The sequence below is a fragment of the Lytechinus pictus genome, chromosome 17 (genome assembly GCF_037042905.1).
Source record: "Lytechinus pictus isolate F3 Inbred chromosome 17, Lp3.0, whole genome shotgun sequence".
Classification (NCBI taxonomy): Eukaryota; Metazoa; Echinodermata; class Echinoidea; order Temnopleuroida; family Toxopneustidae; genus Lytechinus; species Lytechinus pictus.
Window position 1 is genome coordinate 8,192,812 of NC_087261.1, and position 25,882 is coordinate 8,218,693.

The 25,882-nt window shown below is 36.2% G+C and overlaps 1 protein-coding gene across 2 annotated transcripts; it reads left to right on the forward strand.

The window, feature by feature from the left end:
- Positions 1–12,088: 12,088 nt before the first annotated feature.
- LOC129279954 (ATP synthase subunit C lysine N-methyltransferase-like) lies at positions 12,089–21,746 on the forward strand. 2 transcript variants are annotated; one of them, XR_010296300.1, is made up of 4 exons: positions 12,096–12,495; positions 18,553–18,741; positions 19,542–20,634; positions 21,225–21,746. XR_010296300.1 is itself a non-coding variant. In XM_054916015.2 (3 exons), exons 1-3 carry the CDS (start codon positions 12,166–12,168, stop codon positions 19,734–19,736), a joined length of 714 nt encoding a protein of 237 aa, XP_054771990.2. In that variant the 5' UTR covers positions 12,089–12,165; the 3' UTR covers positions 19,737–21,746. The 2 variants fall into 2 exon arrangements, 1 of the variants encoding a protein (XP_054771990.2); XM_054916015.2 differs by having other exon boundaries at positions 12,089–12,495; positions 19,542–21,746.
- The last annotated feature ends 4,136 nt before the right edge of the window (positions 21,747–25,882 follow it).

Consider the following 25,882-nt stretch of genomic DNA (forward strand, 5'->3'; position numbering starts at 1 on the left):
ATCACCGACTTCTTAGTAAACTACAAGCTCTTGGAGTCAAAGGTAAAATGCATGCATGGATTAGTGACTTTCTGCTTGGTAGACGTCAAAGGGTCGTTGTCAGTGGTAAACACTCCCACTGGTCAGAAGTTTGCAGTGGAATACCCCAGGGCAGTGTTCTCGGCCCCATTTTGTTTTTAATGTATGTAAATGATCTCCCGGATTCAGTGCAGACTTCAGCTAAGCTGTTTGCTGACGATACTAAGTTGTATGTTCGTTCTGATGTTCCAGGGGCCACCGGTAAATTGCAAGATGATTTGACTGAGCTTGAGGCCTGGGCTGAGAAGTGGCAGCTACGTTTTCACCCAGATAAATGTACTGTTTTGAAGATTGGAAGAAGTAGGTCTGACTCTGAGTATCATATGACCAAAGGTTCGCAATCGGTTGTTCTACGTGAATGTGAGAGTGAGAGAGATTTAGGAGTTCAGGTAGACTCACGTCTTTCTTTAAAGGAGCACATTTCCAAAGTGGTGTCAAAGTCTAATAGACTGCTTGTTATTATAAGAAGAACTTTTGTACATTTGGATAAGACCTCAATTAAGCTTTTGTTTAAGGGTATTATTCGCCCAATCTTAGAGTATGGCCAGGCTGCGTGGTCACCGTATAAGCTGGGTGAGCAGAGGCGGACAGAGAGTGTCCAACGTAGAGCTACTAAGTTGATCCCAGGTATTAAGCACCTATCATTCTCTGAACGTCTTCGCCTCCTGAAATTGCCATCACTCAGTCACAGACGTAAAAGAGGTGACATGATTGACGTGTACAAATATCTGCATGGTTACTATGATACAAGTTCTGAGCTTTTCTGTCTGAGAAATGGTGGTAAAACACGTGGTCATCCCTTAAAGCTAGAGAAAAGATAGTCACGTCTTGATGTGCGTAAGTTTTTCTTTGCTAACCGAGTGATAAATGTGTGGAACAGTCTCCCAGAAGATGTGGTTACTGCTTGTTCAGTGATTGCATTTAAGAATAGACTGGGTAAGTGTTGGGAGAAGATTGCCTATGATTTTGAGTGATTTTCGATTCTCGTGTGTTCTCATGGAATTTTTTTTTGCTGTCTACGATACCCCTGCCACCCCTCCCTGCCAACACAAGTAGCACACCTAATTTTTGTCTGAAGGAGAGCAGCAATAGACATTCTACTTTGATCGATGAACAGGCTTAGTCCTACAACATCGTTGGAGTAAACTAAACTAAACTAAACTAAATTTAATTGTATATATCCAGTCCAAATTCTGCCAGATTCTTCAAGTTCAAAATGGAAGGAAGCAGACTACACAGAAGAAGGAGTCCGACGTCGCGACTAATTCTGCGCATCAGAATAGTATGGTATTTTTAAATAAGCACATTTGATGCTTGTATTTCCTTCTTCAATTTCTTCTAGCTATGTAGGCCTATACAGTGCGTCCCAAAAAAAACTATACACTTTTGAAATGGCTGCCAAATAAAAAATATAGCATTATGGGAATTTTTTTTTACATTTATGGAAAGCCAATAAAGTCAACTTTCAAATGACACCAAAAAATTGGAAAACTGTTTATGCTTGAGCGAGCACTGCCAACTGAAACAAAGGGTATGAAAATTAGGGTGGGCTGGAATTAGCCTTCCAATTTATGTCAGTTTTTAAGAGGCAAATCCTTTCGAACTTGCAAAGTTAAGGGTGTTGTGATAAATTAATGATCAACCGTAACCAGTTTTGGTTGCTTATGCAAATTCTATAAATTATTAAATTGAACTTTAATGCATGAGTGAACACAAATTACACTTTTGGGGCAGCATTTCAACTTTATCATTTGGATCTCTTTTTGGGCAGCATTTCAACTTTATCATGTGGATCTCAGCAGTGTGTTCATGGGAGTCGGGAGAATAGGGGGTGAGATAGGACTTAAGTGGGAGAAGTAGGTTGATGGAATAAGGGTCAACAGAACATTCAGCCCCCGCCCCCTCCCTCTTTCCCGCCCTCCCCTCCTGTTGAGAGACTGATGGCTATTGTCATGCAAGCGTGAAGTCCAGAGCGGAATGTTGATTTAATGATTAATTCTGAATTGGGGCGTCAACTTTTTCCTATCAATCATTTCATCAACAATTTATCAGTAAATCAACTCATTCAATGTGCAATGTGATCAATCATACATTCAGTTTTTTTTCAATGAATTATTTCATTAATCATCATAATCATTAAATTTCTTGGTAATAATTCAATAAACAAGTGACCATCAGCCACCGGTCACTTGGCAGCTAAGTTTTGAATAGGCTACAATCCAGGAAGTGAGACAGAGAGGGGGGCTGGGAAATGGAGGTGGAGTGGGGAGGGTACATAATTATGACTTTCAATTTGTAAAAGGACAAAAAGAAGAGGAATGCCCTTTTAACCAAGTCTTAGCATATCTCGCCCTCTTGCTTGTAACAGGTACCATCACATTACTCTGACTCTCACGAACACACTTTTGAGGTCCACAAGACGAATATGCTACACTAAAATTACAATTCCTGTTCACTCATGCATTAAATTTCAATTTAGTAACTCATGAAATTTGCCTAAGAAACCAAAACTTATCTCACTCATTAATTTAGCTTAGCAAGTTCCAAAGGACTAATCACTCAAAAAAACTGTAAGGCTAATTCCTGCCCAGCCTAGCCGAGCTTAGTGTCTGAGGAGGAAAGAAGCGGGGCTGGGGGGTTGAGATGGAGGGAGGGGTTGCTAAATGTTCTGTTGACCTCTATCCCATCAACGTACTTCACCTACCTAAGTCATATTACCCCCTCTTCTCCTGACTTTCATAAACACATTGTTGAGATCCACATGATAAAGACAAAATGCTGCACTAAAAATTGCAATTCACGATCACTCATGCATTAAATTTCAATGTAATAAACGCATTAAATTTTCACAAACAACAAACTATCACAACTGATCTTTAATTCACCAAAGAACCCTCAACTTTGCAAGTACCAAACAAAAAACCTGAAAGAAATTGGAAGGCTAATTCCGGCCCACCCTAATTTTCATACCCTTTGTTTCAGTGGGCAGTGCTCGCTCAAGCATGAATAGTTTTCCAACTTTTTGGTGTCACTTGAAAGTTGACTTTATGGGCTTTCCATATCTATAAGTTATTTCCCCCAAAGTGCTATATTTTTTATTTGGCAGCCATTTCAAAAGTGTATAGTTTTTTTTGGGACGCACTGTATATCGTAGTTACTGTGAGAGGCATATCCAGCTGAAAAGGACGAGGGCGTTTCTGGAAATTCTGGTCTTGAACTGTATTTGTTTCCTTGTTTTTCTCCGTTCTTTTCTATATTAATCAACTCATTTGCAGCCCCCGGTGCAGCCTCTCTATTCTATCCCGTCTTTATTTTTGTTTTCCCCTTTTAATTCCTCTTTCCCTTTCCATTATTTTCCTTCTCTCTCGATTTCTTTTCTCCTTATTGCTGGGAGGATACAAGGGTGACATGGATAGACAAGCAAACTTACTTGATCGACCCCCCCCCCCCCCTTGGCCCCATTGGAAATTATGCGAGTAGTTGTCGTCTGTACATTCTCCAATTAACCAGTTTCTAACGTTCTCAACACTGTACTGTATATTATGCCGGGATATTATGTTGACTGTCAAACAAATATCCAACAAACTATAGTTTCCAACATTGTGTTAACGTTAACTGTCAACAACTCTCCAATAAACTAGTTTCCAATGCTGTCAACGTTGTGCCATTGTCGGTTGTTCAACAACTCTCAATCGAACTAGTTTCCAACATTGTCAACATTGTGCCATTGTCGGCTGATAAGTAACTATCCAATCAAACATGTTTCCAACGTTGTGCCATTATCGACTGTCCAACTAATCTCCAATAAACTCAAATTGTTTTATTCTCTCAGTAAATCCTTACATAAAAACAAATATAATACAAAGTTAAAATACATGTATTACAAATCGGTGTAAAAGACAGTCTAAAAATTGCATTATGGTTCAGAATCATACTGAGGGGTAGCAGCCAAAAAGGAAAAAATCCTTATAATTAGGTCGACCCATTATTATTATTTATTTATTTATTTATTTTGTTTTATTTATTTTATACTGCAGGGTAGGCCTGTTCAGTTCTTAAAACTGCTTTACAAAGGCGCCCTGCAGTTTAAAATACATGTCAAGATAACTATGAACAACAACAACAAACAACATCAAAAATACAAAATACAAAATATCTAACATCAGAAACAATTAACACCAAAATATAGAGTGCGAAGTGACAATTTAAACATACATAGCATTGTAAATCAAAGGAATATCATTTCGCTCTTTATCAATTCGTATGAAAGGCTTTGCATAATTTTTTAAAAACTAACAAGGAGGTACAAACTTGTAAATTTGAAGGAAGTGCATTAAATAATTTGGGTCCGACATATGCGAAAGATTTTCTTTTATGTTCAATTCTAGCTCCTATTAAAACGAAAAGGTGACATAGAAAATGCAATAACAGGGATATAGCAAAAACATTTCTAAAAACAAACAAAATAACTTAAAAATGCACATAAACAATGAATTAAGATATCAAAAATTGCCATGCCCTAACATAATATTACAATCATTATGATAATACAAGTGCAATACATAAACTAGTTTCCAACATTGTCCACGTAGTGCCATTGCCCGTTGTTCAAAAACTCTCCAACAAATTCCAACTTTGTCAACGTTGTGCCATTGTCGACTGTCCAACAAATCTCCAACAAAATAGTTTCCAACAATGTTCCGTTGTCGGTTGTTCAGCAACTCTCCATCGAACTAGTTTCCAACGTAGTCAACGCTGTGCCTTTGTTGGATGTTCAACAAGTATCCAATCAAACACGTTTCCAACGTTGTGACATTGTTGGCTGTCCAACAAATCTCCAAAATATAGTTTCCAATGTTGTGCCAGTGTCACTTGTTCAACAACTGCCCATCTAACTAGTTTCCAGCTTTGTCAACGTTGTGTCATTGTCGACTATCCAACTAATCTCCAACCTACCAGTTTCCAACGTTGTGCCAATGTCAGTTGTTCAACATCTTTCCATCGAACTAGTTAGTTTCCAGCTTTGTCAACACTCAACAGTGTGCCATCAGTGGCGTAACAGGCGGGGGGGCAGGGGGGGGGCAAGCTGCCCCCCTGGCGGATTTCACCGGGAAATAAAAGAAAAACGGGAAAAAGAAAAAAAGGATGGAGAAAGAAAGGGAAAGGGGGAGAAAAGGGGAAGGAGGAAAAGGAAAGGGAAAGGGAAAAGCGAAAAGAAAACGACGAAAAAACATTTTTTAATGGAAAAAGAAGGAAAGCGGGAAAATGTACGAAAGAAGAACATTTGAGAAAGTAAATCATTCCGAAATAGGCCTATGTAATGCAATAGCACGATGGGAAATAAATCAAAAGATAACAAATTGGCAAACAATAGCGGGAAACGAAGGTACAATGGAATTAGTCAAAAGCTAAATTGGAAAACAAAGAAAAGGGACAAGAACAAAAATAACACAACCGGGCTGCCGATGATTGAAATTAAAGAGCGGGAAGAAAGATGGACATGCATAAAACATTGTGCTACAAGCTTGCTAAATTTTATGTAAATAAGCTACCAGGGCTTTGCCCCAGACCCCATGCAGTAGGGGCTCTTCATTTATAACCTTCAAATGACTCTATAAAGCCCCCCGTTTAATCACTGGCATACAGGCGGGGGGGGGGGGGTCTTGGTTCCACACCCAAGAGGAAATAGAGACAAAGTATAATGAAATGAATGGAAACAATGAAATGTGTTATTTGTTGCATATAATGGGAAAATCTATCACATAATTAGAATTTAATTTCAATTGGCAATTTTTTTTCCAGCTCGCTTTGCACGCTGGCGACTTTTTACAAATTTCCCCACATTGCTATGTTTTGCCCCCTCAAAATATTTGGTTCATTACGCAACTGGGTGGAATAAATGTGTTATGTAAAAGTTATATTCTCTATCTGCCCGCGATTTGATTAAAATAGCGGCAATCTGCAACGTTAAAATGGCTTTGATATCAAGAAGTTCCGTGGGCTCCGCCCCGGACCCCACCCGTTCAGCACTGCGTATGGAAGGGTTGGGCCATGGCCCCCAAAAGTTTTACAAACAAAAGCAAAAAAAGGAGGAAAGAAACGCAAAGGAAAAGTGTAGGATATGATTTTATTTACTGAATATAATGTCAAAAAATAGTTAGATTCTCATGAAAAGGTTATTTTTTTCTCTCGCTCGCTTCGCTCGCTCGGGACTTATATATAGCATCTTTTTAGCACATGTGCTATACTGTGCCCCTCGTATTTTTTTTAACTCTTTATGCTACTGCCGCAAAGAATCCTTTTCACAGTGGTGTACAGACCACAAAAAGGGAGTCTAAGGAGAGAAGAGTGAAATATATTATTTTTTGGATATCATGTCAAAATCTATCACAAAATTTGATTTTTGTATTAAAAAGGTCAAAATTTTTTGCTCGCTCGCTACTTTTTCTTAAAAGATAAATTTTGCCCGATACGCAATATCTGGCCTTCTCAAAATAGTCGCCTCATTACACCATTACGCCTGTTCATACCATGATATGACCGGGAAATTGTTGGCTCTTGCCCCCCCCCCCCCCCCCCCCCCACTTCCATTGACGAGTGGATACCATGCGCGACCACGGGGTCTTGAGAAGCACCCTAAACACGTATTTTCCATATTCTGAAAATGCACCCCTTAACAAGTATTGGCGTGTGAAACCCTACCCTTAACAAGTATTGGAAACAAATACTATTGGCAAGTATTCCCAGAACTGAGCCCCTAAACAAGTACAGCGATGTATTTTCCATATTCTGAAAATGCACCCCTTAACAAGTATTGGAAACAAAACGATACTCTTAGCAAGTATTCCCTGAAATGAACCCCTAAACAAGTACAGATATATTTTATTTTTATGTCACGCGTCCGTCGGTCGTCGGTTTTACCTTTAGACACCATTATTTTGATTAAGTACGGCCCCATCTTCCACACCTCGCGCAAATCGGACTCTAAACACGTAGTGTTGGGGCAAAAAGGACATCCTTTATAAAACATTTTGATTTTGTTTTATCATCCCCGCACATTTGACCTTAAAGACGTATATTTTTCCGGGCAAAATAGATACCCTTTTTTCAATATTTTTGTGTTTTTGACACCCTTATCACGTTACGTACGTAACGTGCCCTATCTTGAAAAAGACATCCTTTTTACGTGTTTTTTTGGTCGCGCATGGTATCCAATCGTCAATGTAAGTGGCCCCCCCCCCCGGGTTTTTATGTTAGAGCCGATTTTACTTGAGACATCACCCCAAAAACCTGTTCAAAAACGGTTATTTTTATACCGTGCAGTCATCGCAGCGCACCGTGTGGGGAGTACATTAATTGCCGTTCATTTTTGCAATTTTGCACGGCGGGGACGATTCCCCTTCCATTCCATGAAATTCCGGGCATAATGTAAACAAAATGAAGGTTGATAACACAAATAAGGGCTAGAGATAAAAGTTACTTGTAGAATATAACGTCAGCCAAAAACCTTCATCATAGTAAAACATTTGTTGTGTTATATACTCTGCGTTTTAACCAAGTCTACACAGCTTGATAAAGCACGGTTAATATTTTTCAGATTTTAAGGACGTTCCACAGTTATGTTTGTGCGCATCATAATCTGCGCATATTTTACACTCTGCGCGCTGACGTCACAATGGATAAACTGGTGATTAATCAGCTGTAGGTAATGTGAGCTGATTTTTCTCCTTATCTGCACTAAATGCAGATCCGATGTGTTATTTTATGAAGCTAATAAACTGGAATTATTCCATGGACCATTTTTTTTATTCCTCTACAATTTCAAAATAATTTCTCTGTAGTGCCGCAAAGTATGATGAATATGACCCCGAGTTTGAATAAATGGAAAAGAGGTTCGGAATTTTTCCTCACATAGATACAAAGCTTTTAGCGCGTTTTCGGGTGTTTTAAGAAGCAAATTTGCTCTAATAAGAGTGCTGATAGTTTGAAAACAAGCACATGAACCCATACTTTTTTATGTTTGCACCTCTTAGGTATACCTTCCTCTACAACTTTGCAAAGTTTGGTGAAAATGACATGGGTTTTGACTAAAGTGCAGCATTTCTTTTACTTCTCAAGTTTGTTATTGAAATTTGAAATTTTTGAGGTTGAGTATCTTTCCCGCAATTTCTAAGAACTGAGAGTGTTGTTAGACTTCAATGAGCAAACAATTGACAGCAATATAAATCAATTATCCATCTTACGGATACAATTATTAATCATACTGCAAAATTTGATGAAATCTTTATAGATTTTGACTGATTAATAGAGCTTTAAACTCATTGTTGTGATCTCGTGAGGTCTAAAAATGCCAAATACTTTTGGATGCGCAATTCTTTAGAACATCATCCATTTTGGGTTAACTTTAAGGCTCTATAGCAAAAAATCAAGCACATGGACCCATGTAAATTTTTGTATATTTTAAATATTCAGGTGCTAAAGTATCTATGTGCAAAGTATGATGAAAATGACATGGATTTTCAATGTTTGGGAGCAAAACTACGGAACCATTCGCATTTTAGACGGTATTAACAGACTTTTGCTTGTTTTCGGCGCATTTTGGGCTGTTTCAAGCCAACCCGCAATGCTTTGGACACTGATAATTTGAAAATGAGCACATGGACCCCATAGTTTAAATATCTTAACTTCTTCAAAATATATTTCTCTACAAATCTAGAGAGTATGATGAAAATGACATGGATTTTGAATGTTTGGGATCAGGACTAAGGAACCATTCGTATTTTAGACATTTTAAAGACACTGATAGTTTGATAACGAGCACATGGAGCCCATACTTTTAATATTTTAACTTCTTCAGAATATATTCCTCTACAAATCTAGAGAGTATGATGAAAATGACATAGATTTTGAATGTTTAGGAGCAGAACTACGTACGGAACCATTCGTATTTTAGACATTTTGGATGGTATTATCTGACTTGTGCTTGTTTTCGGCGCATTATGGGCTGTTTCAAGCCAACTCGCAACAGTTTAGACACTGATAGTTTAAAAACGAGCACATGGACCCCATATTTTTAATATTCTAATGTCTTTAGAATATATTCCTCTACAAATCTAGAGAGTATGATGAAAATGACATGGATTTTGAGTGTTAGGGAGCAAAACTACGGAACCATTCGCATTTTAGAGGGTATAGACTTTTGCATGTTTTCGGCGCATTTTAGGTGCATTTCAATATTTTCAAGCCAACTCGCAACACTTTGGACACTGATAGTTTAAAAACGAGCACATGGACCCCATATTTTTGATATTTTAATGCCTTTAGAATGTATTCCATTACAAATCTAGAGAGTATGATGAAAATGACATGGATTTTGAGTGTTTGGGAGCAAAACTACGGAACCATTCGCATTTTAGACGGTATTATCAGACTTTGCACGTTTTCGGCGCATTTTAGGTGCATTTCAATATTTTCAAGCCAACTCGCAACACTTTGGACACTGATAGTTTAAAAGCGAGCACATGGACCCCATATTTTTAACATTTTAATGTCTTTAGAATATATTCTTCTACAAATCTAGAGAGTATGATGAAAATGACATGGATTTTGAATGTTCGGTGGCAAAACTACGGAACCATTCGCATTTTAGACGATATTATTAAACTTTTGCACGTTTTGGGCGCATTTTCGGCGATTTTCATGCCAACTCGCATCACTTTGGACACTCATAGTTAAAAAACGAGCACATGGACCCCATATGTTTAACTTCCCTACACCTTCGATATGCATTCCTCTACAAATTAGCAGAATTTGATGAAAATGACATGGATTTTGAAAAAAGTGCAGCTTACAAAATACTTTTGAAATTTTTGAGTAGATTCACGTCTTTGAAGATTTGCTTTTTCCGAGTTTTTACACCATTCTTGCCAAATGAGGGCGCTGCTGACTCCAAATAGATATAGTTTTACCAATTAAAAGGCTTTCTCTTACTTTGATATACACTTTGTTATATATCTTGAAAATTTGATGAAGTTTGATGCGATATCCACTGAGTAATGATGATTTAAACTCATTTGGTGAATTCGTGAGGTCTAAGAGAGGCAAAATTCTCTTGATTGCGCAAGATTGCATATCATTCAAATACGGCGAATTTGAAGACCCGTAGAAAAAAAATAAGCACATGAACCTATATTATTTTTTGCATTTTCATAATGCATAGATACCAAAGTAACTCTCTGCAAAATTTGGTAAAAATGACATGGACTTCATTTCAACTGTGGAACGTCCTTAAAGTATTTTTTTAATCTAATGATCGTTTTGATGCCATAAAATTATTTTCAGGATCTCATACACACTTTTTAGGCATGTGAGAAGCATAAACCAACATTCACTCTGATCAATCTTAAAGTAGCAAATAACACAAAGTTTATATACTTCACATGTTTAGCGTAATTTTTCTTTTCACAGATAGGTTTTAAGCAGCCAATCAAAATTTGGTATTAAAGTGACGTCATATGGGCTTTAAATTATGTTCAGTCGATTCTACGCCCAAAATTACCCTTAATCTACATGTTAAAGTAGAAATATAACACGGAAAATAATTTTGGCGCACTTTCAACTCATTCTGGCCCACTGTGCGACGCCCGCATGCGCAGAACTCCGCTCTATCAACGCTCGAGTCACCGCTAAACCAACGCTCGCGACCGCTCGCCACCGTTAAACCAACGCTAAAGCTACGCTGGCTTCAGCGGTGCACCGCTAAGGCAATGCCCATGTTTTCGATTTTTTTTTTTGTGAGCGGTGACGAGCGTTGTCGAAATTCGACCCTCTCTCCCTACCGCTCCACGACCGCTCCAACAACGCTCGGGCGGTGTGACCAGCTAGCCTTTAGAATTGACTGAAACCTTTTTCTTGGGCCACACATTTTTCAATAATTTCCAAGAAAGTTGTATTTTGTTTTGACATTTTTGGATTTTGTTGCGATAAAATTGCCTTTTCAACTTCTTGTTTAAAATATTCACTTTATTTCGGAAATACTTATATTTTCCCCAAAGTTCATTGATTTCCTGACCTGTTTTTATTGATTTCTTCATCTTTTATAATAATCACGATCCCTCTGAGAGCCAGGTATTCAGTTGTAATCCAGTGAGACCCACCCTATTTCTTCTTTACTGTAATATGGGGGGGGGCATATTTATCAGCTAATAAAAATAAAATGCTGTAAAAACGCAATAACAGTTTTTACACACGCACACGCCGACGAGTATAAAGGCGACAGTGTTCCCAAAAAGACGTCGACGCTGATCGCCTAGTAGCCTGAAAGTGAAACGATTCCGGGAAAGTGCCCCAGGGAAAGCACGGGGGCGGTGTACTCACATAATAAAATAGAAGTTAGTTAAACATACTTTGTTGTCCTGTTCTCTTCCCGCTTTTGTTTCTCTTTTGGATTGCATAATGCCATACCTTTATGTCTCAAAATTTGTATATCAATACAATCATTATGAGTTTTTTAAATATAAATAAGAGAAGAACATTTTAGAGCGGCGAATATTAGGGACGGTTACATTTAACGTTCATAATTTCGGAGAAGTTTTTTTTTTTTTAATACTTTAATTCTTACCTTAATACTGCATCAACTGGAAAAATACAGTTGTTTTGGAGTCAAGTTTCCAGGTCAGTCGTGTTGTCTTCCTCGCGCTTGGATAAATTCCGATCCCGGGATTCCGATACTGATCGGAATTGATTTTGTGCTGTACTAGCTAGCTGGTAAGGCACTATTTCCATGTGCGTAAACATAATGCCACGCAGACCAAAACTTGTGTAACTTTGTCTTAAATTATTGTTTCTTTCATTATACTCTATCTTTTCCTTTTTCTTTTGTTTTCTATATTATTTCGTATGTGCTTTGTGATAATTTCCATTTACTCTTCTTTTGCAATGATCTTTACACGAGATTTAGCGTACGAATGTACGTAGCTTGGTTTTATTTTTTAATTTTCACTTCAACGACACCTCTTAGAATGCCGTGTGCATATGTGCGAAGCGGTGTCATTCGATCTGGGGCGATCATTTTAACATTTAAGTTTTATGGCAGATGTAAGAGAACTAAAGCGGAGTGGTGTTCCTGACGTAAAATATAAAAAAGATAGAAGATGGAGGAAAGGACTTGTAATTCTCGGCGTTACAGGGGCAGTAGTTGGAGGCCTGTATGCCGTTGCTACTCCATTCATTCTTCCAGCCTTTCGCCGGGTTTGCTTGCCTTACGTCCCCGCCACGACGGCGCAAGTTGACAATGTGTTTTCAGTCCTCAAGCGTGCCTCGACCTCCACTTCTACTACTAATCAAACATTGAATGCAGTACGTGGGACTGAAGTGAGAAAGATTCTCGTGGACCTAGGTAGTGGAGATGGCAGAATCGTGAGTTTATAATCAGTTTAACTTTAAATGTTTACACAAATTTTATTGCGAAGGCTCATGTCATAATCTGAAAAATGTGTAGGCCTACTTTTAATTATTGAATTTGAAATTGAAATGAAGGTGCCATAGGCATAGGCATAGGCATAGTCATAGACCACAAAATCTATCTTATAAGACTTTCTGAGACAGTGAGAGTGTGAATGAGATCATCATGACATGAGATGATGCTTGGATTTGTCAATTTTGGTTTGGATTAAAGCTAAAGCGAAATGAAACCTTTGGAACAAGTAGACTTGTAAGGGGTTGTATCGAAACAGAAAAATCATCAAATAAGAACAAAGAAAGTTTGAGAAAAATTGGACAAATAATGAGAAAGTTATGAGCATTTGAATATTGCAATCACTAATGATATGGAGATCCTCCCAATCCCATTGGGAACGAGACAAGGATATGTGATGTCACATGTGAACAACTTTCCCTTTGGTGGACTATAAAATACCCCCAAAATGTCTCTTTTTTTCTATATCTCATGGTGATACAGACTCTTTATCCATAATGTATTCTTTCAAAATCTGTATTACATGCCCTCCTGTAGAAAGAACGTATGATCTATACATGTACATGTGTGTAGATGTGATAAAGGAGGCAGTTTAAGTGAAATATATGCTAAAGTAATGGGGAGTGTTGTTCACAAGTGACATCACACATCTATGTCGCATTGCCAATATGAGGATCACCATAGCATTAGTGATTGCGATATTCAAATGCTCACAACTTTCTTATTTGTCCGATTTTTCTCAAACTTTCGTTGATCTGTTTCTTTGATTTTTCTGTTTTCACCAGGGTTGTAATAAAAAAAGTTTTTGATTAAAAAAAACAAATAAAACGTTTTTTATTGTTTTAAAACGTTTTAAATCGTTTTAAAACGTTTTTTTATCCGACGACTGATGTAATTTTCTGTAAATCAATTAAACTATACACTTAATACTGTATGATTTAAGCTCTTGATGTTATAAATACATTTTTGGAGTAAGTAAGAGATGAATACAACTTTTGTTACTGAATTTCCAACAGAAAAAAAAATCACATTTCCCCAAAAATTACTAAATCATAATTTTTGAATGCCTAAAAAACACTTAAGTACATGGAAGTTGAAATTTTATATCACATTTATTCCTCTTACATGTACATTTGCACAATGAAAGAAATTGACATAATCTATGGGGGATTCAGGGCTTAATTTCATTATGTACAAAATATGCTTTATTTCATTTGAATCAACTATGCCAATTTTAATGCAAGAAATACAAATTTGGGTTTAAATCTATAAATAAAGCCTATGAACTGCTTACTTTTTAATTGAGGAATTCTGATCAAATGCATCATGTTAGGAAAAAAATCAGTATAAAATGTTTTTAAATGTTTTTTTTTTATACTTTTTTACTTTTCTTATATATAGTGAGTGATTGTTTTACTGACCGGCCTTGTATTATCGAATTGCGCATCGTACGCGTCAGAAAATAATTTCATACGCTCAAAACTTTACAACATCCTTCCAAAGGGAAATTGAATAGAAAGAGGATGAAAAATGGTCAAAAACACATTTTCAAAGTCTTACTATTCTAAAAATAATAAAGTATGGTCAAAATAGCGCATCAGTGATTTTGTTGATTTCTCAATTTTTCCCATAGAAAACACACTTATGCAAGTGACCAAAATATTTCACATGCGAAGAGGGTTCGGATTGGAAGCTAATATAGTAAAAAAGAAAAGCGAATTTTTATTGCTTTTTTATGGAAATTTTGATAGAATTATTGGCAATATTTTCCAATCATTAACAAAAAGGACAAATATTGATACAGATTCAATTTTAGCAAGAATTCACATTGGCTTTATACATGAAATCACGGGCAAGAAAAGCAGTTGAGACTTGAATACAATCCCTTACTTTCTCCCTCTTATCATCTACATGTGGTCAATTCCAGCGTAACGGACATGGCAGTCGGACAAATTTTTGTACCGGGTAATTCAAAGTTTCACACACTAGAATTGGCAGTCTTCGAATAATTGTTAGTGAGCTTATCAGACACATTCAAGTATTGGTTACATACACATGAAATTTCAAATTGATTCATTGAACAGTTGCAGAGAAAATGCACTCTTTGTGAGCATAATGGACATGACACAAAATGAATGAAGCATTTTTACCTCCTATTTATCAAAATTCCTGTGAATTCTTAGACTGCATGCACCTGATGATGGTGTTAATTACACCTTAGATTGTGTTCTATTCATCAAATGATTTTCAACAACAGTTTTTCAGTGCATTCTGTATTCGTAGCTCAAAATGTAGTGTAATAGACATGACACATGTAGTGTAATGGACATGACAGTTTTTTCCACTTTTTGTAAGCGAATATAATTCTTTTATTACAAGATATGGTATAAGTCTTATTGTTTACACGTTAAGGCTATAGGTTAGAGACACACATCATAACTGGTATTCTGTAATATCTCATATAATTCTGTAATTTTAGCGGGGGCCGGGGGCTTTTCTGACTATATTTATAAAACAAAAAAATATTAAGAAAAATTTCTTCTACACAAGAAAATAAAAAGTAATATATTCCAGTTACTACCACCCACCACATCTAATCAAACAAAAATAAGTTGATGATAAAGGTTATTTTTATTCATGGCTTTAGTATTTGACATTACACTAGCGTAACGGACATGACACCCTTATGAAATAAACAACATCGGCACTTCTTAGTTTAGCTTAGCTTAGAAATATAAATGATGAATGTAACAGCAAAGTACATACATGTACTAACATTCTTAAGAAAAACATGTAGATCTTATTGGCAGGTTTTAATAATCTAGCTATGTGATATTTCATATAGAATACAATACTCAACTCATAGTACCACTACAGCACACTGAGAAGACCAAATCTCACTTTTGGGTGAAGAAAACAAAATGTACAAAACATGTATAAATCCAAGTTGAACACATGAAAATGTATTTTATGATAAAGAATATACTCCTATGTCAGATTTTTAGCTCATCCAGCCCAAAGGGCCAGATGAGCTTGTGGCGTGGCGTCTGTCGTCTGTCGTCCGTCCACAATTTCAAAATGCTTCTTGGCCATTTCAATTCTGTTTGCTTTGTATGATAGCACTAGGTGGGGATTCAAAACTTCTACATAGAATTTTGAAACTTATTAAATATGCTAATTTATGCACATTTTTCAAAATTCACAAAAAATGCTTCTTTATTTGCTGACCGATTTTGAATTTTTTGCTTCCATCTGGTAGAGCTTTATGAGGTTCACCAAACCTCTACACAGAATTTTGACATTTTGACTAGAACAATTTTTATGCTAATTTATGCAAAATTAATTTATGCATATTTTTAAAAATTCACATAAAATGCTTCTTCTCTATTTGTTGACCAATTTTAATTTTTTTTCTTCCACCTGGTAGAGTTTTATGAGGTTCACCAAACTTCTACACAGAATTTTTTAATTTGGAGTAAAAAATCATTTAATGCGAAATTCATAAATCACAGAAAATGCCTAGAGCTTCTTTATTTGTTGACTGAATTACAAAATGCTTCTTCTTCGTCATTTCAAGTCTGATTTTAATTCTTTTTGCTTTATATAGCAATAGGTGGGGGATTTAAAACTTCTACACAGAATTTGAAACTCATTAAATATGCTAATTTATGCGTATTTTGTAAAATTCACAAAATGCTTCTTTAATTGCTGACCGATTTTGATTTTTTTTCTTCCATTAGGTAGAACTTCATGAGGTTCACCAAACTTGTATACAGAATTTCAAAATTTTCAGTAGAAAATTATTTATGCTAATTTATGCAAAATTTATTCATAAATCACAGAAAATGCCTCTTCTTTATTTGTTGACCGATTTTGATTTTTTCTTTCTTCCATCTGGTAGAGCTGCATGAGGTTCACCAAACTTGTACACACAGTTTTGAAATTTTGTATAGAAAATTATTTATGCTAATTTATGCAAAATTTATTTATAAATCACAAAATATGTTTTTTCTTCATTTGTTGATCAATTTCAATTTTGTTTGCTTTATAAATATAATAGCTCAAGGTGGTGATACAAAATTTCAACACAAATTTTGAAACTCATTAAATATGCTAATTTATTCATATATTTTCAAAACTCACAAAAAATACTTATTTATTTGTTGATTGATTTTGAATATTTTTGTTCCATATGAGAGCTACTTGAGGTTCACCAAGGTTCTACACAGAGTTAGACATTTTGACTAGAAAATTATTTATGCTTGATTTATATGAAATTTATTCATAGATCACAAAAAAGTGCTTCTATGTCATTTCTTCATCAATTTCAATTCTATATCCTCAATTTATGTCACCACTAGTACAGTGTCAACTGGGCTGAAATTAGAATTGTGTTAAATTTCGTTGCGAGATGCCGGATGAGCTCCACATCATTGATGTGCTAGTTTTAATTGAATAATAATATAGAAATGCACTTTAAAGTTAAAAGCAGTACCTGGAAACCAGTTTTTCAATATAGAGTTGAAAGGAATTTAGAATGTTTGTAAATTACTTCTGAGAATTTCTTTAATAACTACATGTAATATCCTGAGTATAAATTATTATCCTGTCATCAAATCGTGGATGTTTTAAACATCCACTACTTGATTTAAAAAAAAAATGTTTCCTTTTCCTGACAGTAAGAAAATGAGTTCCCTGTTTTACTGAAAATTACACAATATGTCCATATTCTTGTTACATGTAGGTGGTCACATGGGCAACAACATATTTTTCTGTTTTCTTAGTAGAAAATTCAATTCATGCAAAGTGAAGGTGTTCACTTGTATTTCCAAAGTGAGGATGGAGTTGATTGTGGCTCATCATCACTGGTTATGTAGTCTTGACTCTTTTAGACTTCCTGCTCACATTCAAAGTGGTGTCAAAGTTGTGTATTTGTTTAATTATTTGAAATTGTTTCCTATTCTCACCAGCTTAGAACTTTCTTAATTGCGAGCCAGCGCCATCAATGATCTCATGAATGCTCAAGTTGTAATTTTATCACGTTCCAAACTGTCACTGTAAACAAGAAGAGAATCAATTGTCTTAATTTTGTCCAAACACAAATAATGCAGATTGAGATCTGAGTATGTTGCCAGATCTAGCTGCATCATATCCTGATATTCTGTGGCATACCGGGACTGTAATTCTCAGAAAAATCTACCAGAACAGCTGAATTTTCATCATTCACCAACTTCAATTTTTGCTTGATTGACATGTTGATTTTATGAATTAAAGGAGAATGAAACTCTTGGAGCAAGTTACCTTTTGTGAAAGCAGAAAAATCAAAGAATAAGATCAACAAAAGTTTGAGTAAAATAGGACTAGCAATAGAAGAGTTATGAGCATTTGAATGTCGAGATCACTAATGCTATGGAGATCCTCCCATTGGCAATGCGACCAAGATCTATGATGTCACAGATGAACAACTCTCCCCTTTTGGACACTGAAGATATACCCCAAAACATCTCTTTTTGCTCATTCTAATCATATGACAAACGATTCATCAATGATATAATGTTGTGAAACCTCTGTACTTGTCCTCTCATAAAGAGAACACCTCACCTTGTGATAGACTCTATAAAAATGAGAATATAAGTGAAATAAGTACTAAAGTAATGAGGGAGTTGTACGTGTGTGACATCACAGATCTTGGTCGCATTGCCAATGGGAGGATCTACATGGCATTAGTGATCTCAATATTCAAATGCTCATAACTTTCTTATTATTCATTCAATCTTCCTCAAACTTTCAACAATATGTTTCTTTGATTTTTCTCTTTGATATGGATTCAGCTGGTTTCAAGGGTTTCATTCTCCTTTAATGAGTAATTGCCCATGTAGTATGACATAATTTCTTCTTGTGTGTGTATTCTGAATCCTTAACCATTCTTACTCATCCAGCTTCTTATCGTACTCACTTTTTTATTATGCACTTCTGTTGTTTTGAAATAAATCATGTAGGTAATAGAAGGAGCGAAGCAAGGGTACCATGGTGTTGGATATGAACTCAATCCATGGCTTGTCTGGTATTCAAGAATAGCTTCTCGTCAAGCAGGAATGAAACACAGAACCTCGTTTCATCGGACCAATCTCTGGAATGTTGACCTGAGCAAGTTTGATGTCATTGTTATATTCGGAGTATCACAAATGGTAAGTAGATGTAAATTGAAACCATGGCTGAAGTTTAATCTCTCATGCTCCACTATGCTTTTAGTGAACGCATATGATTGGGTCAATCATATTTATGGGTAATGCTAGCCTTTTGATAAGACCTTGTTACCGAGACAAGACCAGTGTTGACCCAGTGAATGCGCCTAGTCTATGGCTGGCATGTTCACCCAGGTTTGAGCGATTACTAGTTTTCTCATTTTACAAGTCGCTTGGTTTCTTATCATATCAGACACTGGGCCTTGTCTAAATGCTAGGCCTAGGGTAATGCGGGCTTGTTTACTCTTATTTCAATTGCACTTATTGCGTAGTTTGTCCACATTTGGAACAAACTATGATAACGTACTGTATCAGCGAGAAACGGAACACTACCTTGTGTATGATGGGCAAATCTCCAATTGATTGAATTATGTGTTATTTACTTTTCACCAATACAACAACAACAACCATAGTGTGTGGAGTGTAATCAGTGATATTCAATAAAGAATATACAGCGATTGTAGTACTGTTTCAGTTGCACCCCCACCCCCTCCATGTAGTTTTGCTCTTAATTTTTTTTTTTCTTCAAATTGAATTTAGTCAATTTCATGATAAGGTCAAGAATATGCACATATTTTGTAACTAGCTCCTCATTGATCATGTAGGCCTATATGTAAAACTATAGCCTGTCCAAACCATAATGTTAAAATATTACATAGAAATCAACAATAAGGTATTAACCTTTGCATGACTTCTGTATTATTTCGGGAATTTTAACCAACTTTCTCCCCTGTCATTAACAGATGGCTGCCCTGGAAAGCAAGATTTCAGCCGAGATGAAGCCTTCCACTTTGGTCGTTGCTTGCCGTTTTCCCATCCCTGACTGGGAGCCCCATTTATGCGAAGGTACAGGAGTTGATGAGGTATGGCTATACAGGGCGTCTAGTAAAAATGTGACTGGTGTAAGAACTGAGGTGTCATCCAGCGAGGTATCATGAGTCCACGGGTACTAATTAATCTTGAGAGTAATTGGTCGATGAAAGCACCATAACTTCAGCTCAATGCCATCTCTATGGAAGGCCAAGTTCGACAATTACTCGTCTGTGAACAGACAAATGCTTTCCATGCGCAAATTTAATGCATATGCAATTGGACCAATCAGCAGTGTTTTGTGTATCTAAACCGAATCCAAGATGTCCAGCTTTGCCTTCCATAATGGTGGCGTCGAGCTGGAGACTTTATGACACAACCATGAAACGGAGTCAAGGGATCTACTGGTCTTGGATAATAGATTAAGTGTTACTCTGCAGATGATGATGGAAATTTTTTCTGTGAAGTGTTTCAGTTCAGAGTGGCGTTTCATAAAGCTGTTGTAAGTTACAAGTGACGTTACGCACGTGTGGTGACCCGTTCTGGTTGCCAAAACAAGGGCACATTTCATAAAAAATTTATAATTACAAATTTTCAAAAAGTTTTAAGCTACTGAAATCAATTGATTTGATTGGCTAAAAATAAACTTGTGCATTTGTTATTATAACAAGTTTTTATGAAACAGGGCATGTATTGTCAATCATTTTCATACCCATCTACAGTTAATATCCTCTCTTTGGTGATTAACATTTGTATTTTCAGCAAGCATTTTTGAATGGTAAATTCAGTAATTTATCAAAGTCTGCTGTAATATGTATAGAAATTCACTGCTGATATGCTAAAACAGGGAAATTTGGGGTATCTCATTTAGCATAAGAAATGGTATATGATTGTCGAGCTCTATGAAACGCCCCCCCCCCCCCATGGTGTTATCAGTTCGAATGGATACATCTTTGTGATCATCTTGAATTCTTCAAATGAATGGAAGCTTGATCACACGATGGAGTATTTACATAATATTTACTGGCCTTGAGGGGAACATCAAATATGTCGCCCGCAACAGAATCATATTGGCCCGAGTCTTTAGACGAGGGCAATATGGCTCTTTTAAGGGCAACATATTTGATGTTACCCGAAAGAAGAGCCAGTCAATATTATTATTATTACCTAAGGCTGTACAATGCGTAATTCAAGCTATTATTTGGAACAATTTATAGGCGTGTTTGCTTATCACTACTTCTAATTTCAGGTTATTTATGACCTAAGCGAAGTAACCCTTAACAGCTTAATAAGCGATTGTGACGTAAATTGTTACCTTGCAGTCGCGCATCATGCATGGCGCGCAAATAGACTTAACGCGTGCCGTAGAAATCTACAGTGCGTTGGCTCATAAACTGGTTCTAGCCAGTTTTTTCAAATACTGAAATTAGCGATCAAAATCGGCTCCTACTGCGCAAGCGCATTAGCAGAAATATGGCCATTATTGCCCTCTGTTTTGTACAGGATTCCTATGGGCAAAGTCCGAGGAGGGCAACATGGCAAATGTTTACCTAGTTGGTCTCGGATTGAAAGTAGCGAGCGAAATATGACTTTATCTGCTAAAATGCCTTGTATAGGTAATAATCTTTGATATTTCCTTGAATTGCATGGTAAAAAAAAAATGTTTTTTCTACTGCCTACTGGTACCAGGTAGCTTTGTACAATGCTTATGGGAATTACAGAATCCAGTTGTCATTGGGGTATATGTTTTTGTCTTTTCATTATCTGCAAATCCCCCCTTGTACCCATGCATGGCAACGCTTGTTGGAGTAGCCCTTTCCATGTGTCATTCTCAACTTCGATAATTGTCCAATTAAGGATGGGATTAAAGAAGTCATGACTATGATTTTCTCCATTTATAAAAGGATTGCTTCTTGGAGAAAACTATCTAAAGACTTTAAGAAATGACATCAATGTATCTTTTTTTTTCTTTTTCCAGTATTTGCTAATGATATTACTCTCCATGTTACTCTGTCGTGTGAAAAATACCAGGTCTCCAAATGACATATGAATGCGACAGTTTGTCTCTGTGCACTGATTGTGCAAGAGTTGCAGATCAAATATATATATTATTAATAAATATATTGGAAATAATAGAACTGATTCTTATTCTTACATGTAGATTTAATTGCTGTTTCCATGATGAGAGAAAGTGGGTTTGGGGCAGAAAGACCTGAAAAAAAAATTAGATACTCAGACAAGAGGTTCAAAGAGTTCAAAATATCAAATCATTTTTACCATTGTGAAGTTGGGGGGTCTTAATAAAATATCTGATATAAAACAAGGCAAACGCCAAGCGTTGTCTCGCCTGCATATTGCAGTCATGAAGAGACTGCATGTCAAAACTACATGTATGCTATATGACTTAGATGGACCTCTGTTACGAGGTTGGCAATCCTACCTCGAAGATATAAAAAGTTATTATGTGTACAACAAAGCACAGTGCCAGTCATGAAAAGTTCATTGACCTTTGACCTTAATCAAATTCAACTCACATTTGAACTTGACCTGCACCTTCAAAAGATGGACCTCTTGTATGAATTTGGCGATCTCTCCTCGAAGCTATAAAAAGTTATTGTGTGTACAACACAGCACAGTGCCAGTCATGGAAAGTTCATTGACCTTTGACCTTATTCAAATTCAACTCATATTCGAACTTGACCTGTGCCTTCAGGAGATGGACCTCTGGTATGAATTTGGTGATCCCACCTCGAAGATATAGAAAGTTATTATGTGTACAACACAGCACAGTGCCAGTCATGGAAAGTTCATTGACCTTTGACCTTATTCCAATTTGACTCATATTCGAACTTGACCTGTGCCTTCAGGAGATGGACCTCTGGTATGAATTTGGTGATCCCACCTCGAAGATATATAAAGTTATTATGTGTACAACACAGCCCAGTGCCAGTCATGGAAAGTTCATTGACCTTTGACCTTATTCAAATTCGACTCATATTCGAACTTGATCTGTGCCTTCAGGAGATGGACCTCTGGTATGAATTTGGTGATCCCACCTCAAAGATATAGAAAGTTAATTTGTGTACAACACAGCACAGTGCCAGTCATGGAAAGTTCATTGACCTTTGACCTTATTCAAATTCGACTCATATTCGAACTTGACCTGTGCCTTCAGGAGATGGACCTCTGGTATGAATTTGGTGATCCCACCTCGAAGATATATAAAGTTATTATGTGTACAACACAGCCCAGTGCCAGTCATGGAAAGTTCATTGACCTTTGACCTTATTCAAATTCGACTCATATTCGAACTTGATCTGTGCCTTCAGGAGATGGACCTCTGGTATGAATTTGGTGATCCCACCTCGAAGATATAGAAAGTTAATATGTGTACAACACAGCACAGTGCCAGTCATGGAAAGTTCATTGACCTTTGACCTTATTCAAATTCGACTCATATTCGAACTTGACCTGTGCCTTCAGGAGATGGACCTCTGGTATGAATTTGGTGATCCCACCTCGAAGCTATAGAAAGTTATTAGGTGTACAACACAATTGTTGACGACGACACCGACGCCGGAAATAGTGATACCTATGTCTCGCTCCGCTACACAGGCGAGACAAAAATAACAAAACAAAGGAATTTTGGGTCAGCCAGATGGCTATTCCAGGATTTCAGGAAAGGGTAGAGAAAAAAAAATGGTTCAAATTTCTTTTGCCAATTCATTTGAAAATTTAAAAACGAAGGCATCACTGAGACAATGGTCATATCTTCCCCCCAGAAAAATATAATCGACAAGCAAAAAATCATTTGAAAACATTGGTTTGTAGGGGGTAAATTTATTATTACAACAATACAAAAACCCAACACATGCCATTCATCATGTCCTTTATCATTACCAATTACCTCTACCTTCTCTTAATGATGATTATTGTTCGCTTACAGTAATAGACCTGCATTTCTTGATCAATTGATTGATTTTTTTTTACCAGTATTGCAATTTTTGGAAATATAGTTATAACAATTTATTCATAGTAAACATATTCTTCAAAAATTGATGATAGCATGGTAAAGCTGCTATAGCTTTGGCCCTTTACAAATAAAACCAAAATAACAGATAGGAATGAATTTTAGAGCATAGAGAGTGCTTTCTATCATGTGCTTAATAAATCAATCTTTATTATTATTATTATAAATTTAAGAATATTAATATACATGGCAAGTAGTTAGTGAGGTATCTGTTTTTCTAGTAAGCCAATGATATTACAATTGGTAATGTAAGAATAACTTATTTGCCTGTATTCTGAAGTCTGGTTTAAATTAAAAGTTGTGTTTTAACTTTTGATAGCCAATTTTTATGTAGAGATTCATACATATCAGCTCATTTGACTCTTGAACCAATATTAAGTGCATGGTTGTCTTCACCATTATTTGTCTTCAAGTTGATAGTTGTCTACACCATTCAATGATTGGGGATGAGCAAAGTAAACATGAGTAACATTCAATGTTAACAAAATTTTGACATTTTGGGCTTTCCATAATTTTAGCACAGCATTAGAATATGGTCTATTAAAGTTAAACCCAACTTCAGAATACAGGCCATTTTGTCTAAATACATAAAACAAACATAACGCGGCATGATTATAGCCTATCTGCCGGATTTTTTGTATTTATGATTTCCTTCATTAACCAATTAGCTTGTTACAGAATTTTGAACATACATGTAGTGATGAGCTGAGGACCTGATATTACAGGAGACTTGTACTTGTTTTCACCGCACCAGTAAGACCTGTAAATCGTATTTTATTATTTAGAAAGATTATTTCAATTGTCCCACCTTCTTAATCTCTTGTTGATATTGCATTGTGGTGGTAAATTGCCAATTCGTCCACTCACCACATGGTCTACCTTCATTTAGTCTAATTCCATCCATCAACATTTCGTCTAACAACCATTTAGTCCAATAACCATTTGATCCAATCACTACTTCGTCTAATCACCAGTTCGTCCATGAGTATGACCATTTCGTCTCATAACCACTTGGTCGAATATTCGTTTCATTTTTATTCATTTTCCCAATTAACACTGTTTAATTAGACCAAATGGTATATGGAATAAATGGCTATTGGACCAACTGATTATTTAGATGAAATGGTGAGTGGACAAAATGGCAAGTAGACCAAATGATAGTAGACGAGATGGCAATTGGACGAATTGGCATTGGACCAAATGAAAATAAACCCATTGTGGTCAGTCATTTTGCTGTCTTTTAAATATCTATGTAATCCTTATTCTCCACAAAAAGAACCCAGAATATTGCATATTAGAATATTATTTCAGGAATATTTGCCTTATAAAATACATTTACAGGTAGTTTATTTTCGGTGAATTCATATTGATAATAATAACACTAATATTCTGCATTTATATAGTGTTTAATATATCGGAACACTGTCTCTAAGCGAATATAATTCGGAAGAACCCATGTGGGTAACTATTATTTAATTAAAGAAAACATTTAACAAGGGCTGAACTGGCATTGCCGAGGGAATCACACATACATGTACATGTAGACACATAGGTTTCAACATGTCCTTTCCTACTACAAAGCCCAGTCAGTAACATTTGTACGGAAGTACAAAGAAAGTTTTAAATATTTATCATGCGATTTAATCCCTCTCCTCCACTTTGGTTGTACCCCCTCTATGGTTTGTTTTATATTCACTCAGGTTCCACGGGCCTAATTACATCAGGAGGGCTAAAGATATTCGTTCGACCCAACCCATTCGAAATTTTGTCAATTTGATATTGCTGATTGACAAAAATGTATAAATATGATTCAAAATCTAACACTGATTCTAAAAATGGTAACTACTGAACTTCCTTCGCCCAAATTGGGAAGATAAATAAGTGACTTGGAACTATTTTTTGACTGGCGGAATAATTAGGGCTATTTTACTGTTTCAGTTGATGAATTCGATCCATTCATAGTTATCTTCATAAATGGCGATTTATTTTTAAAATGAGCTGGCTACGGTACCCTATCCTGGTCAGATTTGGAATGTCAGATATATAACCTATCCATTGGTAGTAAACATTCCACCCTCTAATTTCACATTTATTTTTTATGAATTTTTCAAAAGTGCCATTTTAACACACAAGTCTATGGGGAATGTTTTACGCGCGTGACACCTGTAAGTAATATGGGAAATCCCTAGTAGTGGATGGTATACCTGGCCAAACTCTTCAGTAGCAAACAATTTCTCACTGATA